This window comes from Scleropages formosus, chromosome 25, assembly GCF_900964775.1.
Source record: "Scleropages formosus chromosome 25, fSclFor1.1, whole genome shotgun sequence".
Taxonomy (NCBI): Eukaryota; Metazoa; Chordata; class Actinopteri; order Osteoglossiformes; family Osteoglossidae; genus Scleropages; species Scleropages formosus.
The window spans coordinates 18,966,227-18,982,447 of NC_041830.1; the positions used below are offsets into that span (position 1 = coordinate 18,966,227).

The following is a 16,221-nucleotide window of genomic DNA, read 5'->3' on the forward strand; positions in this document are numbered from 1 at the left end:
AATGAAGCAGCAGCATCACCTTAGCAGGGGAGCGAGGAACAGACCAGTGTTGTTAAAAAAAAAAAAAAAAATCAGCAAAGGCATGTACGTGTACATTTATATATATTCATTTGTCAGACACTTCTCTCCAAAGTGATGAGATGAGCATCTCAGAAGAAAATACAGTTTAATACCTCAGCAGAAGGAGAGACTTGGATGCAGACACGAGATTCTAGAGTTGAGTCCATTTGTCATATACCAGGGTATAAACCAGTGTACAGCACAGTACATGAGGAGCTCAATAAAGGTTTGTCCATTAGTCAACAATTTCTTATCCAAAAAGTATAAACCATGAACACTTGTACATTTATGGAACACTTATGAGATCAGGCGAGAAGAAGGTCCAAGAGAGGTGGACGGTCTGTGCGGATTGGCAGCAATACCTCCTCCCCACTGACCCTCAACACTGGTACTCCACAGGGAAGCGCCCTGAGCCCGGTGCTATATTCCTTGTTCACACATGACTAGGGGGCCAGGCACAGCTCCAACACCGTCATAAAGTTTGCTGACGATACCACCACTGTTGGTCTGATCACCAACAACGATGAGACGGCCTACAGAGAGGAGGTGAGGCTCCTGGGAGAGCGGTGCCAGGACAACAACCTGTCTCTCGATGTCAGTAAAACTACTGACTTCAGGAAACAGGATACGGTTCATGCACCTATCTGCATAGGAGGGGACGTTGTAGAGAGGGTCAACAGCTTCAGATTCTTAGGGGTCACCCTCACTGCCAAACTCACATGGACTGAGCACACAGCATCAACCATCAAAAAGGCCCATCAACTTCTCCACTTTCTCAAGCGTCTGAAGAAAACCCGGATGTCCACTACAGTCCTCACCACTTCTGTGGAGTCCGTCCTCACAGGGTGTATTACATCCTGGGGTGGCAGCTGCTGCATACACGACAAGAAAGCCCTACTCACTGTCACTGTCATCGTTTTGTTTGTGCAGTATTTCTGTTGTCTCTGTCCTTGTCCATGGTCTATGGAGAAGCATTCGGGAAGAATTTCATGATACATGTAGATGGTACTGTATATATGACAAACTTGAAACTTGAACCTGAGAGAGACATTCAGCAGTTCTGTGTGTGTGTGTGTGTGTGTGGGGGGGGGGGGGGGGGGTGTTGTTATTCCAGCACATCGGAGCCAGAACCAAGAATGTCTGTGCTTTTGGACTTTTTGTGTGCGGGGCCACCAAGCGGGAAGAGGTGGAGAAGCGTAGCACGTAAAGACAACATGAAGAAAGAGGCCTGGTTTCTGACTGGCTGCCTGTCCCCCTGGGGGGTCAGGTTCCCTCAGCAGTACCTGCAACACAACACCGAGTGCGTGCATGGTGAATGAACGTGACGCTAGCTGAGGGGAAGCACGATCCACGCCGGCCCCCAGCGGAGCACACGTGGAGTCACGGCGATCTGATATTAGTGTTGCTCAAGAAGACTGAACAAGAGCCAGCCGTTGTTGCTCATGCCATGGAGACATGGCTCTCGTACTGGGATTGCAGGTAAAAAGAACTCTCTGAGTACAGAAAACATTACTGAACCAAAACATTAGCGCTCGCAGGGAGCACTTCAGTGCCCGCTTACAGATGGAAACTTGCAGGAGGCCACTTTGACAGGACTTTCTTGTTCGAGGTATGCGTGTGGTAAAAGCCTGCTACCAATGCAACGGTGTCCACATGAGTAAAGCATGAACACCATTAGTTATGCTCATGATGACTGTCTGGTGAGCGGGCTCCTTTTCTAACATTTGAAAATCTGTAATGTTTGCATGACAGGTTGAGGCAGGAAGGTGCTTTACTCCATTTTTACCCATGTTTACCGCTGCAGTGAGCATGTTGCGTGGGCTGTGGAGCAGAGGATGAGCTGTCCCTCGGCGAACAGGTGAGCAGCACCAGGTAATCTCCCTCCGTTTGTCCACAGGGAACCAACAGATTAAAGTGAGTTCTGTGATAGATGACCTGCAGATGCTGTGAGGCACCATAGGCAAAAAAAAAAAAAAAAACCTTGGCTGCAGTAAAAGCACAACTGCAGCACCGTGGTACAGTAAACACGAGACTCCCATCCTTCCCAAGTCAAACACACTCAATGCAAAAGACAGTTATAGCCAGACGTGTGCAGCTGCTCCTCTGAAAAGAAATAACTGCCTCTTAGTGGTGGCACAAGTGGAGGATTTGGGAACAAGTTGTTATTTCTCCTTGGTTTGAACCCTGAGACAGCACTCAGCTCCGTCGTCGTGTTCACACAAACCTGCCTCGCTATACTTAGGAAGCTCAAAGCCTCTTAGCCGAGAACCTTCTTACAAGTTCCTTTCCGTGAAGAGTCTCCTCAAATAGATCACACAAGATACTTAGGAGAAAATCCCTCTGAGGTATTTAATTCTAAATGAGTAATTACTGGAGTGGCGCCGGCTCTTGGTCTCCAGGCGCGGCTGTCCAAGTAGCTCATTTGCACCCTGGACTCGGAGCGAGGGGGACACTCTGGTAGCCGCAGTGGGAGCTCAGTGGCATAGGAAGGACACGCCACAACCGCCGACATGTGTGACATGGGGGGACTGGACAACCTAGTGGCCAACACGGCCTACCTGAAGGCGCAAGGTGGGGATGACAAGGAGATGAAGAAGCGGCGGCGTAGCTTGTCCCTGCCCAAGCCGGAGCAGTGCGCAGCCATCCGCGGCACCATCGAAAAGGACTTTGAGTCCCTCTGCGAGAAGCAGCCCATAGGAAAACACTTTTTCCGCGAGTTCCTCAAAGCCACCCCCGAGTACATCTCTGCTGCCGAGTTCCTCGACGAGCTGAACGACTGGGACCTGGCCGAAAACGCAGCCAAGGACAAGGACAGGCAGAACATCATGAACAAGTTCTGCAAGGCAGACTCCAAGAACTTTCTGTCCTACCTGACCGGGGAGGTGGCCGACAAGTGCAAGGCAGTGACGGAGAAGGACTTTGAGGAGGTGATGAAGGGCAAGGTGAAGGAGGCCACCCGGGAGTTCCTGAAGGGGAAGCCCTTCCAGGAGTACCAGAGCAGTCCGTTCTTCGACAAGTTTCTGCAGTGGAAGGAGTACGAGAAGCAGCCCGTCACTGAGAAATACTTCTACGAGTTCCGGACCCTGGGAAAGGGCGGCTTCGGAGAGGTGAGCAGGGATGGGACCATTTTTACTCGTCGTCTTACCTGCGGTGGTTTCGCTCACAGATGCTGCGCTGTGCACCTTCACAAAGGTGCGGCCCAGACCTCCCGTACAAAATGCCCAGCATTAATGTGCGCCCACATGTACAGTGACTCCGAATAACTAACGGAAGCCCCGAGTCGTCACCGAAATTAGTCACAAGCAATCGGTCATTGGTTAAAAAAAGGTAATGAGATTCTCTAGATCGTCTCAGTTGATAAAGGGGGGAAAGTTACAGGAGGTTTCAGCGGTGCTCCGTTTTAGGTTGGATTCACTCGTGTCAAGGCAGTGTGTTTTCTGAACGTGTCCAGCGCTTTCGTACAACGCTCACTTTCATTCCGATGTGTGTGTCCAGGTGTGTGCTGTGCAGGTTAAGAACACCGGTAAGATGTACGCCTGCAAGAAGCTGGACAAAAAGCGCTTGAAAAAGAAGCACGGGGAGAAGATGGCCTTGCTGGAAAAGCAAATCCTGGAGAAAGTGAACAGCCTGTTCATCGTGAACCTGGCATACGCGTATGACACCAAGACACACCTGTGCTTGGTCATGAGCTTGATGAATGGCGGAGACCTCAAGTACCACATCTACAACATTGGAGAAAAGGGGATTGAGATGGAGCGCATCGTCTACTACACGGCCCAGATTGCCACGGGGATCCTGGGCCTGCACGAAATGAACATTGTGTACCGCGACATGAAGCCGGAGAACGTGCTGCTCGACAGCGCCGGCCAGTGCCGTCTCTCCGACCTGGGCTTGGCTGTCGAGGTGCCTGTTGGCAAGACTATCAGCCAGAAGGTAGGAACACAGCGTCGTGCCTCCAGGACGGAGGGCAGCTACTAGCGTAGCGGTTATAGCTGCGCCGCCTTTGGCCCCAACGGTTGCCGGTTCACATCCCACCTACTGCTGCAGTAGCCTTGAGCGAAGCACTTACTCTGAATCGCTCCGCTGTGCAAGTAGTTGTAAGTCGCTTTGAAGAAAAGGGTTAGCTAAATGAAGAAATGCAACGTAGGGATCAGTTAGAGGTCGAGTCCATGATGGTGGTGATGACAGCAATGCAGACAGCGATGCAGACAATGCCTGTGTGCGAGCAGAGACATACAGCTGAGACGTAGCTCTCGCTCAGCTTGGAGCAGAAGGCCAGCTGCTCCAGGATCATTCCGGAATTCAGAGGACCCCTGTGCCCGCACACCTGGAGAGTGGTCTCTCCAGTGTCACTGGCGCACGCGCGCACACGCACCTTTCGAGTGTGTTCTTTTACTCTCGTGCGGTTTCTCAGAGTGAAACAGTGCAGTCCGCATTCGGTTCTAGGAGACGTGCTGTTTTTGGACTCGGGTCTTGCACAACGATCTTCAGATGGAAGATGAGCGCTAACAGGAACCTCGCTCACATCTCATCTCCTTCGCTCTTCCAAACTTGGCAGGAGCTCTTACATAACACACATGTTCCCTCCAAGTGACCAAAGCCTCGCCAATTATAGGTGGCACTTAATTAGCCGGTGAGAACCCAATTTAATTGAGCACAGACATAATGTTAGCCTGTTTGCTGCCTTGCTCCGATTCCTCATAAGCAAATTAGTCAAACAGGGGACACACCATTTACCTTTGACTTACCCATTTATCCGGCATCCCGTAAACAACACAGTTCAGCCCTGTGAGCGCAGTGTGCAGCAAACTCTGGGCAAAGTGTGCGTTTGGGGCCGGTCGATGGCCACGCACACAAACTGTGATTCGCAAGGAGCTCATTTGAGCAGCGTCTTGGACGCACCGAGAATCGGTAGCAAAGACGAGCACAAAGACACATTCGAGTTACAGACAAAGCCTCTTGCCAGCAGATGTCAGCTGACCAGTGACATGTAGAGCTGCTCTTTGAACGCAGCAGAGCAGACGCTGATGTTGGGCCACAGGAACGAGTGTTCGGCGTGACACCGCAGAGCTCCGAGGAAACAAAGATCCATTTAGAAGAGGAAAAAACAATTTAGTTTTTCTTGCACCGGCCATTAAGCAACTGATGGTGCACCCTTCTCTAGTTCGCCGTGCGGGTAGAAACCAGTGACGGGGAAGCTGAGGGCTTTGCTGGCTTTCTCCACAGAAATCCTCTTACTTAGGGGGCATTACGCTAATCTGAATCTGATCAGACGGCCGAGCAGCAGGCCTGTGTGCATCAGCTCATCCTTCACGGTGGCGACTCGACTCTGCGTTGCACTTTTCCATCTTGACCAACATGCATGCATTTGTCTCTGCATCCTCGCTTACATCTGGAGAAGGGGAGGTGGTCGGGCCCTGCGCTCCTGCAGCTGTCATGCACGCCTTCCAGTGCTGTCTTACTGTTGGAGCCATCTGCGGGATGTTCCTATCCTGCACGGCCCTCCAGAATCTTCCAACTGCCCAGTACTTTACGCCTTTCCAAGGGTCAAGCTTGTCTTTGGAAGTCTTAGCAGTGGGAGACATTGCTGCACCTGTATCTGAAGCAGTGCCGGAGGATTCGTGGCAACTTCCTCTCATGACACTGTGCATATCACAGTACATGTTGAATTCAAGACGGTTCAAGATTTGCTTGGAGGCACAACACTGGAGTTGACCAGATTCCTCAAGTCAAATGCACGGGTTTGTCCACAGCCATCACAGCAAAGGGCATGTAATGGCTTTAAAGGGACAATGAGCAACAGTGAGCAAATCAGGGTACAAGTGAAGGCCAGGAACAGTGGCTCTGACGGTGTCATGGGTGGCTGCTGGATGTTGGCTGCATCACAGAGGGCTTGCACCAAGATGAGGGACCGTGGATTTCTTTATGTAAGCAGACAGCACATTTCGTCACCATCAGAGAGGCACATGCCACTTGACAGGTAGCAGGATTAGGATTAAGCTCCTTTCACTGGCTGGTGGCTGGGGTCAGGGAGGAACACCGCAAAGACCCAAGCTTACATAAAACACTGATAAACCTGAAGCGGCACCAAGTTGAGCGAGGTGGGCCACCATAATCTCTCATGCATCAGCAGCTCTTTTTAAACATCTTCATGGTCACCACTGTACATATATCATACGCTACAGAAAACGAAACGGCACACTTTCTGCTAGATGTACGTTAAATCCTTAGTTATGTGTTAGAAGAAAGAACCAATTGTCGACTTACAAAATGAGTTTGAGCCATTCCAAATTGCCCTTGCTGTAAATGTCTACTCTTCCTGATCTCTCTGCTTTGTCTCTTGGTCTCCACCCCTATAGGCTGGCACTGGTGCCTACATGGCCCCTGAGATCTTGAAGGACATTCCCTACCGCACATCAGTGGACTGGTGGGCGCTTGGCTGCAGCATCTATGAGATGGTTGCCGCCTACACACCCTTTAAGGGGCCCGATGCAAAAAAGGAGAAAGTGGCCAAAGAGGAAGTGCAGAGACGCATCTGTGAGGACGAGGTCAAATTTGAGCACAAGGGCTTTAATGATGCCACCAAGGACATCATCACCCAGTTCCTCAAGAAGAATATTGACGAGCGTCTTGGCTGCAAGTGAGTGCTAATCTCCCTGAGCAGTGGATTGGCTCTCAATCCACTGTGGACCTCAGTTCACCCGGTAGATCGTAGCTTTGGGTATTACACTGTTTATAGAAGGTGGATTATTGTCTATGTAATGCACGAGGCACTGCAACAATTAACTAGCTGGCTACCTCATTACTTTGGAAGTACTTTTCAGGTGTCCTGCACTGAATGCCTGTATTCAGCGAACCCTCCATGTACCTCTTGCCAGAAATAGTACAGTGTGTGTGTGTGTGTGTGTGTGTGTGTGTGTGTGTGTGTGTTGCACAAAAGCTGCTCTTGATCCCAAAGACCATCTTTCTGTCCCCTAGGGGCGATGACCCACGGAAACACGAGTGGTTCAAATCCATCAACTTCCCACGCCTGGAAGCGGGGCTCATCAATCCGCCCTGGGTACCTAAGCCCAACGTGGTCTATGCCAAGGACACTGGTGATATTGCTGACTTCTCTGAGATTAAAGGCATAGAGTTCGATGCCAAGGATGAGAAATTCTTCAAGGAGTTCAGCACTGGAGCTGTGGCCATACCTTGGCAGCAGGAGATGATGGAAACCGGACTCTTCGAAGAGCTCAATGACCCAAATCGGAAAGAGTCTGCTGGGGGGCTTGACGATGACAAAAAATCAGGCACCTGTACACTGCTGTGAAGACTGTGACATGAGGAGCCCAATGACAAATGCTGCTCTAAAGACCCCAGTGGTCTGATCCAAAATGACAATGGTGGATATGTTTCCTTCTAGTAATCACAACCCAAACCAGGTATTGCAGAAATCAGAATCGAAGTTCTTCAAGGGAGGAGCAGAAGGGACGCGCACCTTTCAGCTATCGGTTGCACGTGTCGTCCCCGGAAGCCAAAGAACTAGGACCAGAAGCGAACGAGATCTGCGGCGACGCGCAGTCATGTCTTTTGATCAAGTAGATTTGTTCTGCTAAGGAGCAAGCAAACAAACATGTTTCCCTCAAAGAGAAGACTCACTAGATCACAGCAGCAGACCAATACAGCCATAGTGTGCAAGAAGGCAGCCTCTGTGCGCAACCACAGCAAGTGCCCCAAAAACGGTGTGAGCCTCGAGATTCAGCAACTGGCACGAGTAGCTGGCTAAACATGAGCACGGCAGAGACGAGGCTGGGAAGCTCAACTTTGCCATATTGCCTGTGTTGTGTCATTTGCTCTGAGGATTGGCGCTGAACAATCTGGCACCTGAGATCGCAATACATTCCTTACCTGTATAAATATGTATATTTCGGACGAGCCTGTTAGAGATGCTGATAAATTGTGTGCTAGTTTTCACTCACAATATCACTGACCGAAAATACACAGCAGTACTTCCCTTGTTACTCTTTGGTGAAATTGCACACAGCTGCACTTTTAGATGGGAAAACTATGCCTATGGTCCAAAGATCAGTAACATCTACTGTAGAAACCACTTCCTTTAGACCTTTAAGTGCTGCGTGGACCCTTAGAAAGGGCTTACAGCTCAGCACAACGGCGCTACATTTTCATAAAATTCCAGGTGTTCTTCCTGTTTTTTCAGGGTTCATGCATGTTCTTACTATTCCACATGTGTACGTGAGAATTATTATTATTATTATTATTATTATTATCATCACCACCACAACTACTGTTGTTGTCCAGTGTAAATAGTGGGCTGGGGAGGAGGTACAATGGGAATGTCACACATTCTTTAAGAACGGCTTGAAACAAAGTCCTTCCAAACAATAAAATACTTAAATGTCTTGGTACAACCTCTCTGTGTCTCTGTAAGCATGTGTGAGCCCTGCAGGCCCCACTGGAGGATACCTGTACCTCTACCTGTGCTGCAGGGGCCAACGGAAGGACCACAGGCTCGCTGACTGACACTGTTTTACAGAGGACGCTCACACCCAGAGCCCCAGGTGTGTGGTGCCACAGTCCATACAGTTCTAACATTGTCACCTAAGCTATGTTGCCTTTGGCTGTCAGAAACGACCTTAAGCCTGACCCTCTCTAACTTCTGACCTTGATCCTAACTCTGACCCCCAGTACACTTCAGCAGAGAAGCTTTACGGTGTCGCCCCCTGCGGAGTGCAGAGTGTCCCCACAGCATGTCCCCACAACGTTTCCCCACGTGTCCCGCATTTTACTCTTTTTCTTTTGCACAACTCGGCATCAAAGGAACTCCACTGAAATGATTTGAGTCCTACCTATCTGACAGATCCTATCAAGTGGTCTGGCGGAACTCTTGTTCTTCTCTTCTGCCTCTGTCATCTGGTGTCCCGCAGGTACTGGGTCCTCTGCTCATCTTGATCTACACCTCCTCCCTCGGCCCGGTCATCACCTCCCATGGATTCAAATACCACTGCTACGCTGATGACACCCAGCTCTTCCTCTCCTTTCCACCTGGAGCATCAGACATTTCCGCATGCATCACTGCCTGCCTGTAAGACATCTCTGGATGAATGTCTGATCACCACCTCCAAATCAACCTCTCCAAAACAGAGAGTCTTCACCTCCCAGCTGGCCTGTCCTCCTGTCATGATCTATCGTTCAAACTGGACAACTCACTCATTTCGCCTAGCTCCTTCGCTAAGAGTCTGGGAGAGACTGATGCGAGTCTCTCATTCTCTCAACATATCAAAGCCACAACCCGGTCCTGTAGATCCGTCCCTACCTCACAACTGACTCTGCCCAACTACCTGTCCAAGCCATGGTGACATCCCATCTGGCTATTGCATCTCTCTCCTGTGTGGCCTTCCTGCTACTGCCATCAAACCTCTACACCTGATACAGAATACCGCGGTACAAGTTGTGTTTGACTTGTCGAAGTGTTCCCATGTATCTCCTCTACTCGTTTCTCTGCACTGATTTCCTATAGCCGCTTGGATCAAATTCAAGACCCTGGTTACTGCCTACAAACGCATCAGTAGAATTGCTCCCAGCTATTTACAAGACTTGATCAACCGCTACACCCCAACCAGACCCCTTCGCTCATCTACTTCTGCTCGATTGGTGGTGCCCCGCACGAAAAGTAAAGCACGGAGGTTCTCGGTTCTGGCTCCGTTGTGGTGGAACGACCTTCCCCTCTCACTCAGAACTGCTGAAACGCTGTCTACATTCATGAAGGGTCTGGAAACTCACCTTTTCCAGACTTACTTCTCTACTGATCTTTTAAGAACACGATAAATGTTTAATAATTTTATTTAGAAATCACAGAACACACACACACACACACACACACACACACACACACACAGTCTGAAACCGTTTGTCCCAAGCAGGGTCGCAGCAAACCAGAGTCTAACCTGGCAACACAGGGCGCAAGGGTGGAGGGGACACACACAGGATGGGACGCCAGTCCACCGCAAGGCACCCCAGGTGGGACTCAAACCCCAGACCCACTGGAGAGCAGGACCCAGTCAAACCCGCTGCGTCACCGCACCCCTCCCCTCCCCTCCACAGAACAACAGACAAACCTTTATTCTGCTACTCACATAATGTACACGAGTTTATACCATGGTAAGTGACAAACGGACTGTACTCTAGAATCATGTGTCTGCATCCAAGTCTCTCCTTCTGTTGATGTGACAAATTCTTTGTATCTGTTGCCAAGCGTCTGAGAAACGAATACATGTAAATGTCCCCAAAACCCCCCTGCGCTGCTCGTATCGCAGTCACTTTATTTAACATGTCACTTCTGTTGCAGTCAGTAAAGGCCTCATTTAACAAACATGTAATCATGTGTTGGATCAGTTAGTCAATATTTTAATCATTAACTGTTCAACTTTAACTGTCACATGTAACTTTTTTTTTTTTTTTTTTAAAACTGAGAGGACTACGGTCGAGATTTCACAGCCAGAACCTCAATCTCTCATTTCACAGACGGGGCCTGATCAAGGGTTCAGCTGCAGGAGTCCAGCTCGGATCAGACTTGCTCCCCTACGAGGCACTGGGTCCTACCCACAATGCACCAGGTCCTACTCACAATGCACCAGGGCTCTTTTTGTAGCACCTGGAAAGCAGCAGGTAAGCTGGACGGAGAAGCGGCTCAAAGGCCCCCGACCCGCAGGCCGAGGACATTCATCCTCATGTTTGTCTTTGGTTCTTTATGGCTTCTTCGGTCGTGGCGAGACAGACGGTCGTTGACTCAGAAGCAATGCACTGAGGGCAGCAGTCCCAACCAGAGCACGGTAAACAATCAGTGAATCACAGTCAACAAAGCAATTGAAAACATTTTGATCAGCGATCTACCCAAACCTCCATCACGGCGGTTCTGCCAATTCGCTTCAGGTGAGCGGAATGACCCTGCGAAACAAGTAGTGGACACCAGACGCAGTCCGCAAGAAGCGCTCCAATCACCTACTTTAGGTGTTATGCGAGCGCGACTCCATCAGCCGTCAACTCTGGTCGTACCAGCACATGGAGCGCCGCAGCGCCTGCTCCCAGCCACGGAGGAGAGGTCGGTAGGTACCCAGCTCGGCCTGCGGTATGAACACCGTGTCCGTGCAGCGAAGCTTCTTCAGCTCCTCTGGACTCTTCCAGAAGCCTGCAGGGGCAGAGAGGCCCGTGAAAAGCTCATCCAGCCCGTGTGAGCTAGGCTGGCCTTCGCCTTTCGAGCCAACAGGGGGCGGCAGAGAGCACCTCGTGCCCAGCTTTGCCCCGGTGTCCCCGAGCGTCAGGGAGGAATGAATTGGCCAACAACCAGTACAGAGCGAAGCTTCCTGAGATGACAAAAAGGTCCTCCCTGCCCACTGCCAGGTTAAGGTGGGGGAGAAGGGTCAACGTTAAGGTGAGGGTCAGGGTCCTTCCTACCCACTGCCAGGCCAGCCATGAACGCCGCTCCCAGGCTGGACATGTCGAAATGGCTTGGACGCTCCACCTTCTTCCCCAGCAGGTCGGCTGTCATCTGCATGATGAAGTTATTGGTGCAAACACCTCCATCCGCCCTGCATCGCACATACACCAAGACCCACACGAGCTCTTACTGGCCATCAACACAGTCACCGCATCAAACCAAAGTAACACAAAAGCAGTGGCACAGGTACCTGATCTTGGTGATGGGGATACGTGTTTCGCGCAGCATGATGTCATACAGCTGCTTGTTCCTACGGCAACAGCACGGGATGTGACATTCGAGCCACAGTGTGCCCAGTCTCCCCCCCCACCGAGACACGACACTCACCTGAATGCTACCGACTCCAAGATGGAACGCACCAGGTGGCACTTGTTGGTTGAAGGTTTCAAGCCCATAAAAGCAGCACATGCTCTGGGGTCATTGAGAGGAGCCTGGGACACACACAAACAGAGACAGAGACACGCACACACAAAAAGACACTCTGAGATAAGTCTAAGTGCTTTTGACAAATGAGAGAAAGGACTGACAAAGAGAAGGTGTGACTCACTGAGCGCCATCCAGGGCAGCAGAGAGAAAAACATGTTACTAAATAAAACCTCTCTCTTTCTATCCCACACACACGCACACACACCACGCACAGCTACCTACCTGCAAGCCGCTGAACGAGGGGACAAAGCAGACCCCGTCGGAGTTGTCCACGCTGCTCGCCATCGCCTCCGTGTCCCGCACGTCCGAGAAGAGCTCTGCAGGCAGAGTCGCACACGGGACGCTGTCCGAGATGAGTCACAGGAAGGCATGACATGTGTCCATGCGACAGGGTGTCACCAGAGGCATCTCTCACCCAGCTCCTGTGCCCACTTGATGGCCGTCCCCGTGTCGGCCGCGTTGCCCTCGGCCAGGTACACCAGCTCGGGTCCCATCTTCCAGCCCACCAGGGGGTATAGGCCTGCGGCGAGACAGAAAGGAAGACGTGCAGAGTCACGGGGGCCGAAGCTGGGATGAGCACACGGATGAGCGCCGAAAACACACACCTGCCACAGACGTGTGCGGTTTGGAGCCCGTGTTGATGTCCATGAAGGTGCCCGTGCCCATCGTGATCTTCAGGTCTCCAGTATCAAAGCAACACTCGCCAAACATGGCCGCCTGCTGGTCTGCCATCTGGAGACACGAGCGGAGTGTGTACGGTTACGTGCAGAGGTACGTGGGCTGCCCCGCTTCTCCCTTCCTTTGCCCCGTCAGAAAGACCGTGCTTACAACACATGTGATGGGTATGGGTGCTCCGAAGATGGCGGGAGCGGTCAAGCCGAAGTGGTGGCTGTAAGGAGCAGAGAGAATGATGCGAACAAGGCAATTCGTATTTCTGACAGTCACTGTCACACCAACCATTGTTTGCAGCACTTTGCACACGACACAGACTGTTGCTCGCAAGTTTCACAATTACGATTGCATGTGGGGACACGCACACACACCAGGACCAATGTTAATCTCCCTACATTCATGCAGCCGGCTCATTTTTACTGGAGCAGCTCAGGGTAAGTACCTTGCTCAAGGGTACTGCAGCTCAAGGTGAGATTTGAACCTGCGACCTTTGCATCAAAAGGCAGGAGCTCTAACCACGACGCTACCGGCTGCCCCTAAAAGGCAGGAAGTGACGCCACTTTCGCTTGTCTGCGTTTACACACAAGCACACAGGTGACCCTCACAGCACGCTTCACAGCATCGTTGCAGTGAGACACGCATTCCGCACACATTCGACACGCCGAGGCACGCTCACCCCGTGTCCTGGACCGAGGGGAAGATGGACAGGGGCAGGGACACCAGGGCACACAGGAAGCCGCTCCAGCACATCTGCAGCAGAGCAGGACGCAGGATAGATGTCACGTGTGGTTCTACTGCATTTTGCACTAACGAGGAGTTCATGGACGATCGGAAAAGGAAGGCGCCACTCGTCGAGACAGTGTACTCTGGAACCGTGCATTACTATTGGGATGAGTGAGTGAGTGAGCGAGCCTGACGGAGAGCGAGCCAATTGCAATCGGTGCTCTCCATCATTTGAACAAAAACGCCAAGGATCAAAGGAGACACAAACATACTTGATAGGTGTCAAAAACACCTGTGGAGCTGGCGTTGGAGCAGTCGGTGGCATGAACGGTGCCTGAGTCACACGCACACGGAGAGAGAGAGAGAGAGAGAGAGAGAATGGTTAAACATTTTGCACCATTTCAACACAATCCACCAACATGCTGAAAGGAACCAATTAGCAGTACCCCTTCCTGACACACACACACACACACACACACACACACACGCACGCACCATTGGTGAGTCTGAAGACCAGCCAGGTATCGATGGTGCCAAAGCAGCAGTTGTCATCGAGTACAGCATGGCGCACCTGGGCAGGAGGATATATTAACACACACGTACAGCTGCTCTCTCTCTCTCTCACACACACACACACACACACACAGTCACTCACTCACACCTGGGCGTGGTGGCGCAGGGCCCAAAGCAGGCGGAAGGTCACATGCTGGGTGGAGAAGACCACGAGGCTGGCGGCCAGGAAGCGCTTCTGTCTGGTCAACAAGTGCAGCAGCTTCATGACGCCGTGGACGAGCTGCAGCAGAGACCAGTGTCACGGCACACGGACCATGGAACACGGCACACGGAGCACGGCAGCGGCACCTGCGGGCCAACCTTCATGGTGCAGGAGCGGTTCCAGCGCTGGACAAGCTGTGCGGCACGCAGGTCCTGCCAGCCAATGAAGTTGTGGAAAGGGACACCTGTCCTCCTGTGGACGACACACAGCCAGCAGGTGGCACAGTGTTTATTGCTGCAGGAGCTCTGTATCAAAAGGGATCTGGGTTCGAACGGCGCCCAGCTCTGGATCCCTCGAAGAGGGCACTTACCCTCCCGCAAGACAATGACGATGACAACGCACAACAAGCGCCACCAAACAGGGGCACCGAGACGCTGCACAGGAACCCTTTGGTGTGCAGCTGCAGGAGCGGGCACTCGCCACCTACCCCGCTGGGCGGTACTTTACCCTGCTACTTTGTTGTCAGCAGCACAAGGTCAGTCCACACTCACCTGTCCCATGTCGTGAACGTTCCTCTCTGGGTGGAGATGCCCAGCGCCGCCATCTGCTTCGCATGGAGCCCAGAGTCTGGTCAACAAAGTGGGACAGAAAGGGTTAGAGGCCCTCAAGCCACGGGGGCGCCCTCACATCTGGATGCTTCAACTTGCAGGACATGAGAGATCAGCAGAAACCCTCAGTGACACGTCTCACTGGGACTGTGATATCCACACAGGGGGTGAGCGCAGAGAACCGGGGACAGATACAGACCCTGTAGAGCACCTTTGACCACTGCCACGAATCCTCTCCATATCTCCTCAGGGTCCATCTCCACCCAACCTGGCTGTGGGTGCAGCACATTGACCTCAAAGAGAAGAGACACTCTCCATCACCCGGGAGGATCTTAGAAGGCGACTGAACGTGACACTGTATCCTGTCCAGCAGGTGTCAAATTGTAAAGGTACATCAATGAGTGAATGGGTCACCTTGGTGCTGCAGGAGCCCCGAACAGAGGCCTCCTTATCATAGATGTGACACCTCATGGACGTTGTCCCCACGTCCACTGCAAGGATGAAGGTCTCTTTGTGGGTTCCATTCCTGCAGCTCCCCATCGCTGCAACAGGTGTAACTCGTGCAACACCTAGAAGATCCCTTTGTGAACCTTCATGTTCTCTGCAAGATCTCCTGGAGGCTGTTTATACAAAAGTTCTAAGAGACTGAAGCTCTGAGAGTCTAAAGCTCTGATTCAGTGAAAGTCTAATAAGGTCTGAGACAGTCTAAAGCTCTAAGTCTAAAGGTCTGATTCTCGGAGAGTCTAAAGACCTGAGAGTCTGAAGCTCTAAGAGTCTAAAGGTCTGAAGCTCTGAGAGTCTGAAGCTCTGATTTGCTGACAGTCTAAAGCTCTAAGAGTCTAAAGGTCTGATTCTCGGAGAGTCTAAAGGTCTGAGAGTCTGAAGCTCTGATTCGCTGACAGTCTAAAGCTCTAAAGGTCTGAAGCTCTGAGAGTCTAGGTCAGAGTCTGAAGCTCTGATTCGCTGACAGTCTAAAGCTCTAAAGGTCTGAAGCTCTGAGAGTCTAGGTCAGAGTCTGAAGCTCTGATTCGCTGACAGTCTAAAGCGCCAAGACTAAAAGGTCTGAAGCTCTGATTCTCTGACAGTGTAGCTCCGAAGCTCTGAAGGTAGGAACGATGTGGGGTCGCCGCGCAGAGCCCTTCGCTTCGGCTTCCTTCGAGCAGAACTAGAACCAGTTTTACCGGGTCACGCGCTCATCTGATCTTCATCGTTTCACCGCGATCGTCCCGCGTCTCTCCACGTGCTCGCTTCCTTCCCTCCTTCCTCCCTTCAGCGGCTCGCGCTCTGCTCCTTGCCCGCTACTTAATGAACCGGTTCACCACCGAACAGCTCCGCGCTCCCGCACCCGGACGCGCACACGAGCTCAAGTTCCTCTCTTTCCCGTGACCCGCCCGCCTTCTGCGAGCGCGCGTCACCAGTGGGGCCACGCGCGGGAGGGCGGAGCCTTAAAGCGACAGTGCGCGGCGCGGGGGGACCGCGCCTTAGAGCGAGACGGAGAAAAAGGTCCCGATCCGGGCCGG

At 51.8% G+C, this 16,221-nt stretch overlaps 2 protein-coding genes across 3 annotated transcripts; one reads left to right on the plus strand and one right to left on the minus strand.

The window, feature by feature from the left end:
• Window positions 1–1,160: 1,160 nt before the first annotated feature.
• LOC108926834 (rhodopsin kinase 1-like) lies at window positions 1,161–8,959 on the plus strand. The gene is given in 4 exon segments (XM_018739800.2): window positions 1,161–3,167; window positions 3,556–3,993; window positions 6,420–6,706; window positions 7,039–8,959. Coding segments are annotated over 4 exon segments (1,656 nt in total). The 5' UTR covers window positions 1,161–2,570; the 3' UTR covers window positions 7,373–8,959.
• Window positions 8,960–10,496: 1,537 nt separating this feature from the next.
• Window positions 10,497–16,106, minus strand: gk5 (glycerol kinase 5). 2 transcript variants are annotated; one of them, XM_018739768.1, is made up of 17 exons: window positions 15,883–16,106; window positions 15,116–15,270; window positions 14,901–14,994; window positions 14,645–14,720; window positions 14,252–14,345; window positions 14,040–14,171; window positions 13,874–13,949; window positions 13,651–13,712; window positions 13,332–13,405; window positions 12,812–12,872; window positions 12,589–12,715; window positions 12,399–12,503; window positions 12,206–12,300; window positions 11,885–11,988; window positions 11,748–11,807; window positions 11,515–11,648; window positions 10,497–11,248 (listed from the first exon to the last, which is right to left on the minus strand). In XM_018739768.1, the coding sequence occupies exons 2-17, from the start codon at window positions 15,239–15,241 to the stop codon at window positions 11,100–11,102; spliced, it is 1,569 nt and encodes a 522-aa protein (XP_018595284.1). In that variant the 5' UTR covers window positions 15,242–15,270; window positions 15,883–16,106; the 3' UTR covers window positions 10,497–11,099. The 2 variants fall into 2 exon arrangements, with proteins under 2 accessions (XP_018595284.1, XP_018595283.1); XM_018739767.2 differs by having other exon boundaries at window positions 15,116–16,106.
• Between the last annotated feature and the right edge of the window lie 115 nt (window positions 16,107–16,221).